The sequence below is a fragment of the Notechis scutatus genome, chromosome 15 (assembly GCF_049901735.1).
Source record: "Notechis scutatus isolate UNSWTSFEM ecotype Mainland chromosome 15, rNotScu1.2, whole genome shotgun sequence".
NCBI classification, from domain to species: Eukaryota; Metazoa; Chordata; class Lepidosauria; order Squamata; family Elapidae; genus Notechis; species Notechis scutatus.
In genome coordinates this window covers 3,427,484-3,445,111 of record NC_142023.1, presented here as the reverse complement: position 1 = coordinate 3,445,111, position 17,628 = coordinate 3,427,484, and the positions used below count along the sequence as shown (strand labels likewise).

General features: G+C 47.9%; 2 protein-coding genes across 4 annotated transcripts in view; both read right to left on the bottom strand.

The window, feature by feature from the left end:
• The window catches only part of COQ4 (coenzyme Q4), a 143,395-nt gene extending 139,427 nt beyond the window's left edge, over positions 1–3,968 (bottom strand). The window contains exon 1 of the mRNA XM_087944084.1: positions 3,958–3,968. The gene's annotated coding sequence lies outside the window, so the exon portion shown is untranslated. The remainder of the gene's footprint in view (positions 1–3,957) is intronic.
• Positions 1–12,847, bottom strand: part of DNM1 (dynamin 1) — an 87,298-nt gene extending 74,451 nt beyond the window's left edge. For 2 of the 3 annotated variants that reach the window (XM_087944085.1, XM_087944087.1), the window contains exons 1-2: positions 12,347–12,845; positions 703–776 (exon numbers count right to left, since the gene is read on the bottom strand). In XM_087944085.1, the coding sequence (XP_087800211.1) occupies positions 703–776; positions 12,347–12,516 (244 nt within the window). In that variant the 5' untranslated portion in view covers positions 12,517–12,845. Of the gene's footprint in view, positions 1–702; positions 777–12,346 lie in introns of all 3 variants that reach the window. The other variant, XM_087944088.1, reaches the window with a different exon arrangement.
• Positions 12,848–17,628: the final 4,781 nt, after the last annotated feature.

Sequence of the window (17,628 nt, the reverse complement as noted above, 5' to 3'; positions counted from 1 at the left end):
CAACATGAGTACAATGACATTGAAATGAGCCTCCCCTGCAAAGTCTTATCCTATTAAACCTAATTGCGGTGTTTATGTTGTGTTTCAGAAGTCTGACAGCCCACGGATAAAAGTTTATTTTTCAGACTATTCATTTCGCTGGCTCTGCTTCTATTATCTCCTGCTCGACGGTAAGGAAAGTAAAGAAGTACTGACCAGGGTGTGAATCGTCCCTGAGGATTTCTCATCTCCTCTTCTCCCACCCTGGACTGGAATTTTGTTTTTTTTTAAATTAATTTTTATTGCATTTTCCACCAATGCAAACCGTATTCGCAGTTTCCACAGCAGGTTGACATCTACACGCATTATTATTTTATAGTTTCTACACTATTTTACACATATCAACCAACCACTGTTATCTCCATCTATCCTAATTCATCCATTTGTATATTTTACATATTGACATATCTACACACCATTTCTTTTAAGGTCTCTTCTGGCTAATCTTCACTTCTTGCTTCTTATCTCTATTTTCAAACCGTTCGTACCACTTGCGCCAAATCGAGTAATAATCGGAATTCTCCTTTTCTTTCATTTTTAGGGGAAGCATATCCATTCCCGCACATTCTATCATTTTTGTATGACTGTGGACTTGAATGTTTTGGTTGTGTCAGGATGAAGAAGAGAGAGGATTAAAAAAGAAAAAGAAACAAATTCACATACCCGTCGTGGCATTAACCAGTTGCAGAACCAAGGGGCGTCGGGTGACGATTCCCGATCCACGGGGCAGGAAGTCCCTAAAATTAAGAGGAAGAGAATAAAAACCCTGCTCAGGGATTCTTTCCTTCCTTCCTTCTTTGTTTCTGAACTGTGGCCAAACTGCTCAACTCAGCCTGACCCTCAAATCTGAAAAGGTCTCTGCAAGTTGATGGGCTTTCTTCTCCTCCATCTTTCTAGCAATTCCACTGTTTCTTCTTCCCCCTCCATCGTCCGGGAGGGAATCGCCAGTTTCCATGGCAACCGGGCAAGAGGATGTTTATGCTAGCTACAAGCACTGCAGTGGCCAGCATGAGAAGGGTGGATGGAGGGATGGAGGGATGGAAAGAGAGGAGAGGAGAGAGGGGTGGGTGGGTGGATGGATGGATGGATGGAAGGAAGGAAAACAGATTGAAATTCAGTAAAAGTGTTCACCATAGAACCAATCAGCCTTAAAAAAAGATTCATTTTAGAAAGGAAGGAAGGAAATGAGGGAAGAGAAGGATGAATGGATGGAAGAAGATGAGAGAAGAGAAGGATGGATGGATGGATGGATGGATGGATGGATGGATGGATGGATGGATGGAAGGAGATCAGAGGAGAGATGGATGGATGGATGGATGGATGGATGGATGGATGGATGGAAGGAGATAAGAGGAGAGATGAATGGATGGATGGATGGGTGCATGGGTGAGTGGATGGAAGGAAAGAAGGAAAACAGATTGAAATTCAGTAAAAGTGTTCACCACAGAACCAATCAGCCTTAAAAAAAAGATTCATTTTAGAAAGGAAGGAAATGAGGGAAGAGAAGGATGAATGGATGGAAGAAGAGGAGAGAAGAGAAGGATGGATGGATGGATGGATGGATGGATGGAAGGAGATCAGAGGAGAGATGGATGGATGGATGGATGGATGGAAGGAGATAAGAGGAGAAATGAATGGATGGATGGATGGGTGCGTGGGTGAGTGGATGGAAGGAAAGAAGGAAAACAGATTGAAATTCAGTAGAAGTGTTCACCATAGAACCAATCAGCCTTAAAAAAAGATTCATTTTAGAAAGGAAGGAAGGAAATGAGGGAAGAGAAGGATGAATGGATGGAAGAAGAGGAGAGAAGAGAAGGATGGATGGATATAAGAGGAGAGATGGATGGATGGATGGATGGATGGATGGATGGAGGAGAGATGGATGGATGGATGGATGGATGGATGGATGGATGGAAGGAGATAAGAGGAGAGATGAATGGATGGATGGATGGATGGGTGCGTGGGCGAGTGGATGGAAGGAAGGAAGGAAAACAGGTTGAAATTCAGTAAAAGTGTTTACCTTAGAACCAATCGGCCTTAAAAGAAGGTTCATGGAAGGAAGGAAGGAAGGAAGGAAGGAAGGAAGGAAGGAAGGAAGGAAGGAAGGAAGGAAGGAAGGAAGGAAGGAAATAAATGAGGAAAGAGAAGGATGGGTGGGTGGGTGGGTGGAAGGAAGAAAGAAGGAAATAAATGAGCAAAGAGAAGGATGGAATGATGGATGGATAGATGGAAGGAAGAAGGAGACGAGAGAAGAGAAGGATGGATGGATGGATGGGTGTGTGGGAGGAAGGAAGGACGGAAGGAAGGAAGAAAAACAGATTGAAATTCAGTAAAAGTGTTCACCTTAGAACCAATTGGCCTTAAAAGAAGGTTTATTTTAGGAAAGAAGGGAAGAAGGAGCCGTGTGGCCTTCAATGCACAGAATTCCCCAGCCAGCCATTGCAACGTGACGCATTCAGACGCCATTTGTAACTGCACATGAGAATAGGGGAAAGGCTCCAACCCCGAGCAAGCCAACCCAGGCCTGCCCATCTCAGTTTGTGTCAGGCGGGAGGTGTACCACCAGTGTGCAGGATGACAATTTCGCCGTCAGCCTCTGCAAGCAAACGCAACCCAGCATCTCCAGACGCGGACAGCGAAGAAGGAGGCAGCTGATCGTGACTCATCAGAACTCTGGATCCGTCACACGACTGAGGCTGGGAGCATTTGGCGCATGACGCCGGGACCAGGAGGAAGGGGAAAAAAGAGAGAGAAAAACCTTCCTCCGTGGAGGCCTCGAGGCCTTGGGAAACGCCACCTCTCAAGGCTGCTGGATGGCAGGCTCACATCTCCTCCGTCTCCCGGGGTAACAACCTTGTAACCACCGGATGATCTTAATTGCTTCTGAAAAGGCAGCTCGGGCTCATGGCAGCCAGTGCAGCCGCGCGAGGGATCCATCCCGAGAACCTGCTGTTCTAAGATCACTTCTTGACCTCATTTTTGGCTCTTCTTTGCTTGAATGGCCTTCACTTAGCTAGGTGAGGCCAAGCAGGCATTGTTGGAAAGCAACCAGAAAGGTATTTGCAGGCACACACACACACACACACACACACACACCACAGCCCCCTCCAGGAAAGAAAGTGGCGTTCCTTCTCTTCTTGCAAAAAGAGAACTAACAAACCCCCAAACCACGGTGAATTTCCCACAATTCTTACAGGGATGGTTAAAAGGATGCACGTCCTTCATTCTATCTACATTCCTGTTTGTTTTTATCCTGGGAGGGGGAAGGGGAGGGGGAAGACATCCAAAGGGCCACTCGCTCAAAATAGGGGAGGGGGAAAGGGAGGAAAAATCTGGAAATTTGAAGACTGGTGTCAGTACCATGGTAACACGACAATGCCCTTTGCCGAATATTTGCAGGCAAAAAAAAAAAAATTCAGAACAGCAAAGCATGTTGCTTTTTCTTCGATTTTCGTTCCAAGATCTGTGGAACTCCTTGCCACAAGGATGTTCCTCTTTAAACCCTTCTTTCAGACACCTGACCGGCATTAAAAACAGGCTGGATTTTAGCTATCATAAGATGCTTCCAATTTCTCTCTCTTTTTGTTATACATTTATATTTCTTGAACGGTGCATTTCATTGTAAGCTATCCTTTTTCTATCCCCTCACCGCTTTCAGCACCACTTTGGAGTGGAAAGCTGGAGGGGTACCAATGTGAGAAGCCAAAGGCATCCTTGGAGAGGTTTTGCAAAAGTGAGGATTTGGGTGAACCTGTCCTGAGAGTCAAAATGTTAGGATTTACAAACCAGCTTTAACGATTTAGTGTAACTAAACTTGGGGTTTGGGTTGATTCGATCACAATTAACCATAAACTAACTTAGCCCCAACATTGGTCTCCATCTCTCTCTCTCTCTCTCTCTCTCTCTCTCTCTCTCTCTCTCTCTGTGTGTGTGTGTGTGTGTGTGTGTGTGTGTGTGTATATATATATATATATATATATATATATATATATATATATATATATATATATATATATATATATAGAGAGAGAGAGAGAGAGAGAGATCTATATCTATCTATCTCTATCTCTATCTCTATCTCTATCTCTATCTCTATCTCTATATCTATATCTATCTATCTATCTATCCATCTATATCTATCTATCTATCATATCTATCATCTATCTATCTATCATCTATCTATCTATCTATCTATCTATCTATCTATCTATCTATCTATCTATCTATCTATCTATCTATCTATCTATCATCTATCTATCATCTATCTATCTATCTGCATCTATTTTAAAACTAAATACATAAATACCACACCAGAGGTTTTATAAACAGTGGAATTCAGCTCTCTGATTTTAAATCTAGCCAGAGTTTCCTCTAGCTCCGGATTTACACTTGTTGTTTTCTAGATTTTCATTGCAGAGACTCCATTTCCCACAAGACATTGCAGCATGAGGGCTGAAAGACATATAAATAAGAAGAATTCAGACTCCCATTTGCATCAGTAGAAATCCTCAGCCATAAAACCAGCAGGGGAAAGAACATTTCCCTTCCCCCAGCCCTGTTTCAATTTAAAATTTAATCTTGTAAATGGCTGGCAAGGGGGTGATATTATACACACACACACACACACACACACACACACGTGCCTCAAAACACACACACACACACACATATAGACAGACAGACAGACAGACAGACACATTAGCTGGATACCCGTGCTTTGAAACTATGTGATCGGGCTTAGTTTCTGGGGAGGAAAATAAGGGGGGGGGGAATTCTGCCTCTGCCTACCAGCATTCATTGGTATTCATCTGGCTAGCGTCCTGTCAGTGTCTGAGAGAGTTGAGGGCTGTTTGGAAACTGAAGTAATATTTGCTGAAAGAGACAGCAAGGAGCCTGGGCATGGCTTAACTCAACTGTTCTGTACTAAAGCTGCTTGGTGCTGTGAATCTGAAGCTGAACCTCCTCTCTTCTGCTTGTGTTTTGACTTTGGAAGAGATTTATTTTCAGGTGGGGAGGGGGAATAGAACTCCTTAGCATCAGAGCGTGTTAATAATAATAATATAGGGAATACTCTAAATGCTCTGATGGTCATTTTGAAAAACCCTTTCTTAGTGAGCAATTTGAAGCCAAGAGGAACCTACATGCCAAATTTCACATTTGTAGGCTTTACGGTTCTGGAGATTTTGTGATGATGCATGAGTGGCATTTATTTATATTTATATTTATATTTATATTTATATTATTTATATTTATATTTATATTTATATTATTTATATTTATATTCTTAAGTTTTATATGTATGGTATTCAGCTTTGTTCGGGTATTTTCCCACGTCATTATAGTTGTGCTTTTAAAGTTGTAGCAACATCTGACTCACAGACAAACACTATACAGAGGCCTGATGATGGCAGATGAGATTCTGCCGAAATGTTGCTACAACTTTAAAAGCACAACTATAATGACGTGGGAAAATACTCAAGCAAAGCTGAACACACATACACACACACACACACACACATATATATATACACACACATACATACACACACACACACACACACACAGCACACACACACATATATATATGAAGGAAGCAAAAATTTGGCTGAACCCAACCGGAGGGATTTGGTTCCTTAAGCTCAAAGGGGTCTCATTTTCTCCAAAGGATCATTTTTCCAAAATGTTTTGGGGGACCCTCCGATTTGCCCCCCCCCAGACTCAATCCTAGACTTGTCCAATAGCTGGCCCTCTTGTACACTCACCCAACTGGGTTGTTTTAAAATATTTATCATTATTATTTAAATATTGGTGTCAACCTGAGTTCAGCGAACCAACAAATTAAATTCCTAACCGACATTCATTCATTCTCCAGATGTTTTTAAATATGACTCCTGTCACTATCAGCCTCTTCAATGCTTCTCCCTGAAATACGGGGTAGTCCTCGACTTACCACTGCAGCGGAGCCTAACATTCCTGTTGTTAAGCAGGTTCTGTCCCCTTTTACGACCGTTCTTGATGCCGTTATTAAGCGAGTCGCTGCAGGTGTTCAATCAGTCAGACAGATCTTAAGTGAATCTGGCGTCCTGGATTGAGTTTGCTTGCCAGAAGGTCGCAAAAGGGGATCAGGACGGTTTATGCAACCGTCATAAATACGAGTCAGTGGTCAAGCCTCTGAATTTTGATCCCGGACCGTTGGGGACGCTGCAACGATTGTTAAGTGTGAAAAACGGTCATAAGTCACTTTTTCCCGATGCCGTCATAACTTCGAACCGTCACTAAATGAATTGTAAGTTGAAGACTACCTGTATATCAATTTCCCTGCTCCCTTCGAGAAAGTCTGCTGGCTTCAAAGGGTAAATCAAATCCAAAATGTCGGGCAGGAAAACTGAGGCACTCACCCAAGGTGAGTCACACCCAGCCCCTCCCTCCGCAACCCCCCCCCCCAGGCATCCATTCAAACAGTGGAAGCTGGAACCCTTGTGAGAAAACAGGAATGTCACTTGTGTGAATGTCTTCCCAAAGGAGCCCCGGGGTAATTTGCAGGAGGAGGAGAAAAACAGACTGAAATTCAGTGAAGTTATCACAATAGAAACGATCAGCCTTAAAAGAAGGTTCAAATTGGGGAGGGAGGAAGGAGGGAAGGAGAGGAAGGAGATAGGAATGAGAGAAAGGAAGGAAGGAAGGGGAGGGTAGAGATAGGAATGAGAGGAAGGGAGGGAGGGAGGAGGGAGGAAGGAAGGAAGGAAGGAAGTTCCTTTTTCCAATCTCTCCTTTTTTCCTTCCTTCCTTCCTTTCCACTCTCCTCCCTCCTTCCTTCCTTCCTTTCTTCCTCCCACTCTCACTCCATCCCTTCTTCCCTCTTTCCTTCTCAGAGTATTTTCTTTCTCTCATCTCTTTTCCCTCTCCTTCCTTCCTCCCTTTCCCTCCCTCCCTCTCCCTCCCCTCCTTCCTTCTCATAATATATTCCATATCTTCCTTCCTATTCTCCTCTCTCTTCTTCCTCTCCTTCCTCCTCCTTCCTTCCTTCCTTCCTCCCTTTCCCTTCCTCCCTCTCCCTCCCTCCTTCCTTCTCATAATATATTCCATATCTTCCTTCCTATTCTCCTCTCTCTTCTTCCTCTCCTTCCTCTCCTTCCTTCCTTCCTTCCTTCCTTCCTTCCTTCCTTCCTTCCTTCCTTCCTTCCTTCCTTCCTTCCTTCCTCCCTTTCCCTTCCTCCCTCCTCCCTCCCTCCTTCCTTCTCATAATATATTCCATATCTTCCTTCCTATTCTCCTCTCTCTTCTTCCTCTCCTTCCTCTCCTTCCTTCCTCTCCTTCCTTCCTTCCTTCCTTCCTTCCTTCCTTCCTTCCTTCCTTCCTCCCTCCCTCCCTCCCTTTCCCTTCCTCCCTCTCCCTCCCTCCTTCCTTCTCATAATATATTCCATATCTTCCTTCCTATTCTCCTCTCTCTTCTTCTCTCCTTCCTCTCCTTCCTTCCTTCCTTCCTTCCTTCCTTCCTTCCTTCCTTCCTTCCTTCCTTCCTTCCTTCCTTCCTTCCTTCCTTCCTTCCTTCCTCCTCTCCCTCCCTCCCTCCCTCCTTCTCATAATATATTCCATATCTTCCTTCCTATTCTCCTCTCTCTCTTCTTCCTCTCCTTCCTTCCTTCCTTCCTTCCTTCCTTCCTTCCTTCCTTCCTTCCTTCCTTCCTTCCTTCCTTCCTTCCTTCCTCCCTCCCTCCCTCCTCCCTCCCTCCTCCCTCCCTTTCCCTTCCTCCCTCTCCCTCCCTCCTTCCTTCTCATAATATATTCCATATCTTCGTTCCTATTCTCCTCTCTCTTCCTCCTCTCTTCTTCCTCTCCTCCTTCTTTCCTTCCTTCCTTCCTTCCTTCCTCCCCTCCCTCCTCCCTCCCTCCCTCCCTCCCTCCCTTCCTTTCCTTGATAAAATTTTTGACCAGGCCAAAAACCACTTGGGCAGGAGTGACCGACTTCTTCACTCCCTCACTCCATCCTCCTTTCTCTCTACCAATTTTCTGCTGATTATACAACAGCATATATTTTGGGGGGGGGCGGGGGGGGGAGAGAAACCACGCTTTCTCTTAGATGCATCTCACATCTTTTAGAAGAAGATGCAAGAACAGCCCATTCACCGTGGAAGAGAAAGGAAGAAGAAAAACCAAAGGGCTCCCTGACTCCCCCATGGCCGCCCCGCACCCCAAAAAGCACCTTGGATTTTTGCTCTTTCAGCCCATCGCAAAGGCAGAGCCAGCATACCTCTGGCCTGAACCCCCAAACCCTACTTTGAAGTTTTAAGACCTTCTGCTCTTAAACCCAGGTCAGATCTAGAATTATTTTCCAGGAGCCTCGTTAACTTCCGTCTTATTTTAAGAAGGAGGCAGGAAGAATCCGGGCATCAGAACATTTTTTTTTTTTGGGGGCGTTGATCAAAGAAACCCCAGTTCCATTTCCCATTTATTTCTCTAGGGGAAATCAGGGGTGACCCCAGAGCAAAGGGCCCCCAGCACAGCCTTCCCCCATCAGGAGTCTACGGCCAGCCATCTGCTCAGCCTCGCACATAATCTGCCATTTGCAGAGGCTTCCACAGAGGCGGATATATGTGTGTGCGTGCGTGTGTGTGCATGCACGCACGCACACACACACACACAGATAGACACATACATACATACATGCATACATACAAACATCCATATATATTCGCTCCATACCCATGCTTCGCTACAAAACTATGCGGTCAGGCTTAGTTTTTGGGGCGGAAAATAAGGGAGGGAAATTTCTGCCTCTGCCTACCAGCATCCATCGGTATTCATCTGGCTAGAGTCCTGTCAGTGTGTGTGTGAGAGAGAGAGGAGGGCTGTTTGGAAACTGAAACTGTATTTGCTGTGTGAGCGGGGAGACAGCAAGGAGCCTGGGCGTGGCTTAGCTCCACTGTTCTGTACTAAAGCGGCGAAACTAACACTGAAACTCCTCTCCTCTGCTTGTGTTTTGCATTTGGAAGAGATTTCTTTTCAGGTGGGGAAGGGGGAGTAGAACTCCTTAGCATCGGAGCGTGTTAATAGTAATAATAATATAGGAAATACTCTAAATGCTCTGAGGGTCATTTCGAAAAATCCTTTCTTAGTGAGCCCCTAGAAGCCAAGAGGAACACACGGTCCAAATTTCACATTTGTAGGCTTTACGGTTCTGGAGATTTTGTGATGATGCGTGAGTGGCCTTTCGCTTTTATAGAGAGAGATATATTTAATATCCGTAGCTTTGCTGGCATTTTCTGAGCAGGTTGTGGGGAGGGAATGTCCCCAGCTTGGAGGACGAGAAGCTCCCTGAACCATTTGCAGGAGATTTCGTTGTCATTTGCAGGATATTTTGGTCCCTGCCCCTTGCATCCCTCACCTCCACCTGGGCAGGCCTGGCTGGCACCAGGCATTGGATGGGCCAGCTCCAGGTGAGACAGGTAAACAGAGAGGAGGAGGCAGAGGAAAAGTGGGAAAGTTCTGCCACGCGGTGGGTTTCCGGATGTGGATACCGTCCAGCTCCCACCCCGTTAAGACCCCCAATATTTGATGCACGAATGGATGCCCGTTTCAGTTGCCCCTGCTCCTTCCCCGTGCTGTTGCTCTCCCCTCCGGAAAAAAAAAAAGCAATATTTCGGCGCATCCTTGAGATGACATAACAGTCAGAGGCTTCTGCCCGGCCTTTGGCAGGAGGCCCTATTGGGCAAAGTGCCTTCACACCATCACCTGGTATGGCCAAAACATTTCTCTACTCTCCCTCCCCAAAAGGCAGAAGCAGGAGGGGGGGGAGGAGGAAGAAAGAGAGAGAGGGAGAGAGGGAGGAAGGGAGGGAGAGAAAGAAGGGAGGCAGGCAGGCAGGTTAAAAAAAGGGGAGAGGGAGGGAAGGAGGAAGGGAGGGAGGAGGAATGGAAGGAAGGAAGTGGGAGAGAAGGATAGTGGAAGGAAGGAAGGAAGGAGGGAGGGAAGGAAGGAAGGAAAGAAAGGAGAGGAAAAAGAGAAAAGGAAGGAAGATATGGAAAATATTCTGAGAAGGAAGGAAGGGAGTGGGAGGGAGGGAGGGAGAAAGAGAAGGAGGGTGGAGGAATGGAAGGAAGGAAACGCCAGAGAGGGATAGTGGAAGGAAGAAAGGAAGGGAGGGAGTGCGGGAGGGAAGGAAGGAAGGAAAGAAAGGAGAAGAAAAAGAGAAAAGGAAGGAAGATATGGAAAATATTCTGAGAAGGAAGGAAGGGAGTGGGAGGGAGGGAGGGAGGAAGAGAGGGAGGGGAGGGAGAGAGGGAGAGAAGGAATGGAAGGAAGGAAACGCCAGAGAGGGATAGTGGAAGGAAGGAAGGAAGGAGGGAGGGAGGGAGTGCGGGAGGGAAGGAAGGAAGGAAAGAAAGGAGAAGAAAAAGAGAAAAGGAAGGAAGATATGGAAAATATTTTGAGAAGGAAGGAAGGGAGTGGGAGGGAGGGAGGAAGAGAGGGAGATGGAAAGAGGAAAGAAAGAAGGAAAGGAGAGGGAGGGAGGAGGAATGGAAGGGAGGAAGGGGGAGAGAGGGACAGTGGAAGGAAGGAGGGAGTGCAGGAAGGAGGGAAAGAAAGAAAGGAGAGGAAAAAGAGAGGAAGCTATAGAAAATATTCTGAGAAGGAAGGAAGGGAGAGAAAGGGAGAGAGGGAGAGAGAGGGAGGAAGGGAAGAAGAAGGAAAGGAGAGGGAGGGTTAGGGAAGGAGGGAGGGAGGGAGTGCGGGAAGGAAGGAGAAAGGAGAGGAAAAAGAGAGAAGGAAGGAAGAGATGGAAAATATTCTGGGAAGGAAAGAAGGAGGGAAGGAAGGAAGGAAGGAGAAAAAGACAGAAAACAGGTTTTCCTGCAGCTACAGCGTGGGCAGCCTGCCCCCCTCCACCGCTGCAGATAGACCAAGCATTAAGGATTAGCACGGTTAACCCTCTTGCGCCAACGCGTTCGTGTGTGTGCGTGTGCGTGTGCGCGCGTGCGTTCGTGTGTTTCTCCCTCTCCGTGCGCGTGCCCGGCAAATTCCCTCCGAAGGAGAGGGAAAAAAAAGAGGAAGAGAGGAATGGTGGGCACGGCTGAGGCTGGCTGCCCCCCCACCCACCCTCCCCGCCTTGCCCCTTGCCCGAAAGATGCCCAGACGAAGCCCCTGGTTTGTCCCCGGCAGCGCAAATCCAAGCTTAACCTCCGGATTTCATCCTCTTGCGCGCCTTTCGCCTGCATCGATCTATAATATAACCTCCCGTCTAGCCATATATTGAATATACATTTTAGGTATATCGGAAGGAAGGGGGTGTGATGGGCTGTCGGGTCGAGGGAGAACGTCAGCTGTCAATCAAGCGCTTCCTCCCCATTTTTTTGGGGGCGAGGCAGGCGCGAGCTTCCCCTGCGCTCCCCTCCCCTGCAAGCATCTGCAATGTGTCAATCGGAGGGCGGGGGGCGGAAAAGATGGAATCCTGGCCGGGGCGCGCGGGTGGGTGGGGGGTTGGAGGAAGGGAGAACGGCCCTCCCGATGCGTCTCTTTGCATAGCATCTCAGTGTGGGGGGGGAGGTTTTTCCCGGGGGGGGGAGAATCAGCCATTAAGCCTCCTGACTCGAAAAGCGCATTCCCCGAGGGTTTTTCTCTCTCTCTTCCTCTCTCTCTCTCTCCTCTTTCTCTCTCTCTCTCCTTTTCTCTCTCTCTCCTTCTTCTCTCCCTCTCCTTCTCTCTCTCTCTCTCTCTCTCTCTCTCTCTCTCTCTCTTCCTCTCTCCCTCTCCTCTTTCTCTCTCTCTCTCTCCTTCCTCTCTCTCTCTCTCCTTTTCTCTCTCTCTCTTCTCTCTCTCTCTCTCCTCTCCTCTCTCTCTCTCTCCCTTCTTTCTCTCCCTCTCCTCTCTCTCTCTCTCTTCTTCCTCTCTCTCTCCCTTCTTTCTCTCTCTTCCTCCCTCTCTTTTCCTCTCTCTCTCTCCTTCTTTCTCTCCCTCTCTCTCCTTCCCCCCTCTCTCTCCTTCTTCCTCTCCCTCTCCTCTTCCTCTCTCTCTCCTTCCTCTCTCTCCTTCTCTTTCTCTCCTTCTCCTCTTTCTCTCTCTCCCTCTCCTTCCTCTCTCCCTCTCCCCCTCTCTCTCTCACCCCCCTCTCTTTCTCTTTCTCTTCCTTCTCCACCCTCTCTCCTTTTTTCCTGTCTTTCTCTTCTCTCTCTCTCTCTCTCCCCCACCCCCAAACAAACACCAAGCCATAAGACGGGAAAGGGGGAGGGGCTTTCCTGCAAGCCGAGAGACCCCCCGCACCCCCAACCCTGCTCCCCTTGCAAAACCGACCGTGCCCCCGCCCCCCCGCCGCCATTTACCTCCCACGAAATTCTCCAGCACGGAGCTCTTGCCGGCGCTCTGGCCCCCCACCACGGCGATCTGGGGCAGGTCCAGGTTGGCGTTCTGGCCGATGGCGGAGAAGGCATCCTGCAGGCGGTTGACCAAGGGGATGAGGTCTTCCATGCCCCGGTTGCCCATGATGATTGCGGCGCTGCTGCTGCTGCTGCTGTTGCTTTCGGGGCTGGAGGGGTAGGGTGGGGGGTCGCCTCTGCGGATGGATGGCCTCAAGGAGCCTCCGGGATGCTCATCGGAGGGCCGGGGGGGGAGGTGTCAAGTCCGCGCCTCCCCTGCGCGCCTTCTTCCCCTTCTTCGGAAAGGACACCCAGCCCCTCCCCGGCCAACGGGCCCGGCCTTCCAGCCAGCTGCGCTTCCTTCCTTACGCCTGGCTCTCGGGAGCTCTGCGGCAGCCGAAGACAGCCGGCTGGCACCTCCGTCGCTACCTGGATCCTCGGCGGGGCTGGGAGCGCGCGTTCCCGCGGCCGCCGCTAGCGGGCAGGCAGGAGCCTGGTCCCGGAGAGCATCATGGGCGTTGTAGTTCTGGCTCGCCCTCCCCTCCTCCCTCCCTCCACCCACACACACGCTCCCCCCACCACCACCACGGCGTTGAGACGTGGCAGGATTCGAACCGGCGTCTCCCCGGGATGCGCCCGCCGTCAGCCCGCTTTGCGGAGGGACGGGCAGGATGGGCTTGAGGGTGGAGAATCCCCTTGGCGGGGGCAGGAGAACGGTGTGTGTGTGTGGGGGGGGGGGTGTCTTGGTGTACGGTTTTATCGAGTTTATAGAATAACGGAGTGGGAAGGGACCTTGGAGGTCATCTAGTCCAACCCCCCTCTCAAGCAGGAGACCCTAGACCATTTCAGACAAGCGACCGTCCAGTCTCTTCTTGAAAACCTCCAGTGATGATGATGATCACAGATGACACATAATCAGAGTTGGAAGGGACCTTATAGGTCATCTAGTCCAACCCCCCCACACACACACACCAAGCAGAAGACCCTACACCATTTCTGACAAATGGCAGTCCAGTCTCTTCTTGAAAACCTCCAGTGATGATGATGATGATTATTATTATTATTAATTATTATTTATTATTATTATTATTATTATTATTATTATTATTATTATTATTATTATTATTATTATTATTATTATTATTATTAGAGAAGAAAAAAGTGTGGATCATGGACATTGCCATACCTGGTGACAGCAGAATCAATGACAAACAACTTCAAACAATCACCAGATATCGGGACTTGAGAATTGAACTGCAGAGACTCTGGCATAAACCAGTGCAGGTGGTTCCAGTGGTACTGGGCACACTGGGTGCTGTACCTAAAGACCTAGGCAAGCACTTAAAAACAATTGGCGCTGACCAGATCACCATTGGTCAGCTGCAGAACCTTACTGGGATCTGCTCGCATAATCTGCCGATACATCACGCAGTCCTAAACGCTTGGGAAGGGTTCGACTAGTGATTTGTGATACGAAACCCAGCATAGTTATCTCGTCTGCTTTGTATACTGTCATTTTTGTGTACAACAATAATAATAATTTTATTGTCATTGTATAGTCATTTTTGTGTACAACAACAATAACAATAATAATAATTTATTGTCATTGTATACTGTCATTTTTGTGTACAACAACAATTAATTTATTGTCATTGTATACTGTCATTTTTGTGTACAACAATAATAATAATTTATTGTCATTGTACATATATACACAGTATACACATACAACGAAATTCACATAACACCCAGAGACCAGACCCTACACGCACGCACATACCCATGACAATCCCCAAACGCCCTCCCACCCGCCAAAATTCCCTGCCCCCTAAAGCACACAAGCACCCACCCAACAGACCCACAACTTCTGGTGGCAAGGTGTTCCACTGGTTAATGGTCCTCACTGTTAGGAAAGCTTCTCCTTCATTCCAAGTTGCTTTTCTCCTTGATTCGTTTTCATCCACTGTTTCTCGTCTGTCCTTCTGGTGCTTTGGAAAATGCCTTCCAGTTTCCAAAGAGATGGAATCAATGAATCGGAATAGAGCTGGGAAGGAACCGTAGAGGTCTTATAGTCCAGCCCCCTGCTCAAGCAGGAGACCCTACACCATTTCAGACAGGGGGCTGTCCAGTCTCTTCTTAAAAACCTCCAGTGATGGAACGTCCACAACTTCTGGTGGCAAGCTGTTCCACTGGTTAACTGTTCTCACTGTTAGAAAGCTTCCCCTTAATTCTAAGTTGCTTCTCTCCTTGCTTAGTTTCCATCCATTGTTTCTTATCCTGCCTTCGGGTGCTTTGCAGAATAAGGGATATTTGGCTGCCCCTCCAAATATCGGAACACTCCTATCATGTCTCTCCTGGTCCTTCTTTGCTCCAGACTGGCCAAACTGAAATCCTGCAACTGCTCTTTATTATCTTTTTTTCCCCCCAGGCCTTTAATCCTCCCAGTTGCGCTTCTCTGCACTTTCCCCCAAAGTCTCAACATCTTTGTGGTCACCCAAAAAACTGGACACGCTATTCCAGCCGTGGTCTTATTATTATTTTTAATTCATGTGACTTAACCTGGGTTCCTGGTTGATAGCGCAGCTGCACATGTGAACGCATCCCAGAGGGGGAGAGGCATGGAGGGGAAAGAGCGGAAAGGGTGCTCTTCAATTTAAATTTATACTCATATTATGTTAATCAACGTTCCATACCATGTTATCTTATGATTATATCATCATTAGACCCTTCCAACTGCATTCTGATTGATTGATTCAACCTAGAAATAAATAGATATTTCCTGACCGTGAGAGCAATCAACCCATGGAACAGAAGTTGCCTTCACAAGATTCATCCCTGGAGGCTTTCAAGAAGAGACTGGACTGCCATCTGTCAGAAATGGTGTAAGGTCTCCTGCTTGGGCAGGGGGGTTGGACTAGATGACCTACAAGGTCCCTTACAAATCTGTTATTCTATATTCAATGGAACAGAAGTTGCCTTCGGGAGTTGTGGGTGCTTCATCCCTGGAAGCTTCCAAGAAGAGACTGGACTGCTATCTGTCAGAAATGGTGTAAGGTCTCCTGCTTGGGCAGAGGGTGGGACTAGATGACCTCCAGGATCCCTTCCAACTGTGTTATTCTGTTTTTTTTTTGAAACAGAGGGATAAATATCAGTTCTGCAACCACCGTGCCCCCCCCCCCCGCTACTGGTTCTCTTTATTTGTGTTCCTGCCTTGAATAATTGTTTGCCTAAATTGGAATCTGTGTTAAAACTGTAATGGCAAGGGACTAGAAACTTAGGCAGACAAACGAAACAAACAGAAATGTGTTGACTTGCTATCGGTTATCTCGGTGTTCCCCCACGTGGTTTAGATCAGTATTACAAAACATCACACCGTTTGCCATTGTTTTGTTTTTCTTTGTTTTAATCTGCTTTTAACCCGCAGGATTTGCCTCCGATTTCCGTCTTTTCCATGCTCGGGTGTCCCTTTGGCTGCGCCGAACGGGGAGCTAAGGCACGGCTTTGGGATGGGAATTATCCTTTCGTGCAACAGCCACCCCTGACTCATCTTGAGAATCTGGCTTTTGCTCGCTGGGAGCCATCTGCCAGGATCGTTCTGTCCTTTTGTGTGGTTATATAAAAAAAGAAGGACAAAAAAAAAAAAAAAAAAGGGACAGCCCAGATGGAGCCCTCCAAATCCTGCTGGGAAGACCTCGGGAGGCAGAGAGTGCCGGGATGCCAAAACGGGGGTGCCTGGGGATCATCGGAAGGGCCCCCCCCCGAATTAAAACAGGGTCCAGTTTCAGGGCCTTTAAGCCCCGATGAGAAACCAGGGAACGCCAGAAGCAGAGAGGTGGCTTGGTAATCTTAGGCCCTGGGTCGACGTTTCTTAATCTTGCCAACTTTAACAGAATAACAGAGTTGGAAGGGATCTTGGAGGTCTTCTAGTCCAACCCTCCTCTTGCGCAAGGAGACCCTGTTAGAGACTCACTAGAGTTCCAAAATCATCATCTTCCTCTTCTTGTCCTCCTCCTCCTCCTCCTGCGGTTCCTCTTCTTCTCCTCCTCTTCCTCTTCTTGTCCTCCTCCTCCTCCTCCTGCGGTTCCTCTTCTTCTCCTCCTCTTCCTCTTCTTGTCCTCCTCCTCCTCCTCTTGTCCTCCTCCTCCTCCTCCTGCGGTTCCTCTTCTCCTCCTCCTCTTCCTCTTCTTGTCCTCCTCCTCCTCCTCTCTCCTCCTCCTCCTCCTCCTGCAGTTCCTCTTCTTCTCTCCTCCTCTTCCTCTTCTTGTCCTCCTCCTCCTCCTCCTGCGTCCTCTTCTCCCTCCTCCTCTTCCTCTTCTTGTCCTCCTCCTCCTCCTCTTGTCCTCCTCCTCCTCCTCCTCCTCCTGCGTTCCTCTTCTTCTCCTCCTCCCTCTTCTTGTCCTCCTCCTCCTCCTCCTCTTGTCCTCCTCCTCCTCCTCCTGCGGTTCCTCTTCTTCTCCTCCTCTTGTCCTCCTCCTGCTGTTCCTCTTCTTCTCCTCCTCTTCCTCCTCTTGTCCTCCTGCGGTTCCTCTCCTCCTCCTCCTCTTGTCCTTCACCTCCTGCTGTTCCTTCTCTTCTTCTCCTCCTCTTCCTCTTGTCTTGCTCCTCTTCTTCTCCTCTTCATCTTTTTGTCCTCCTCCTCTTCTTGTCCTCCTCCTCGTCCTGTTCCTTCTTCTTCTCCTGTTCCTCTTCTTGTCTTCCTCTTCTCCTCCTCCTCCTCCTCCTGTCCTCCTCCTCCTCTTGCCGTCCTCCTCCTCGTCTTCTCCTTTTCTGCCATTATCTATTTTCTCCTCCTTCTTCTGGTCTTCCTCCTTTTTCCTCCCCACCCCCACGTGTAAAATAATATGCAATCAATAAGGGAGCCCCGCCATACCCAAGAGTAAGGTCAGCCCTGACTCTGCCCTACCACAACTGCCAGGCACAGGAAGATCCAACGTTTTGCCATAATCAGAGTTTGCAGCAGCTTCTCCAAGCAAGGATGCAAGATCTGTTGACATAGCAACAACCGTGATTTTTTAAAAAAATTTTGTTTTAACTTTTGCGGCAAACCGGTTCTGCTTTCACTCGGGCTGGGCATCAGCTAGTGGCAGCTGGCAAGGTCCAGGTGGAGGTATAGGAGGGGGAGCTGGTCTGCGTGGGTCCCCAGCCGTTCTACCTTCTGCCAAGGTAGTTCTTTAAAAAGCACCTTGACGCACATTTGTTATTGCAGGTAGGCTGTGGGCAGTGACCGAATCTCAGTTCT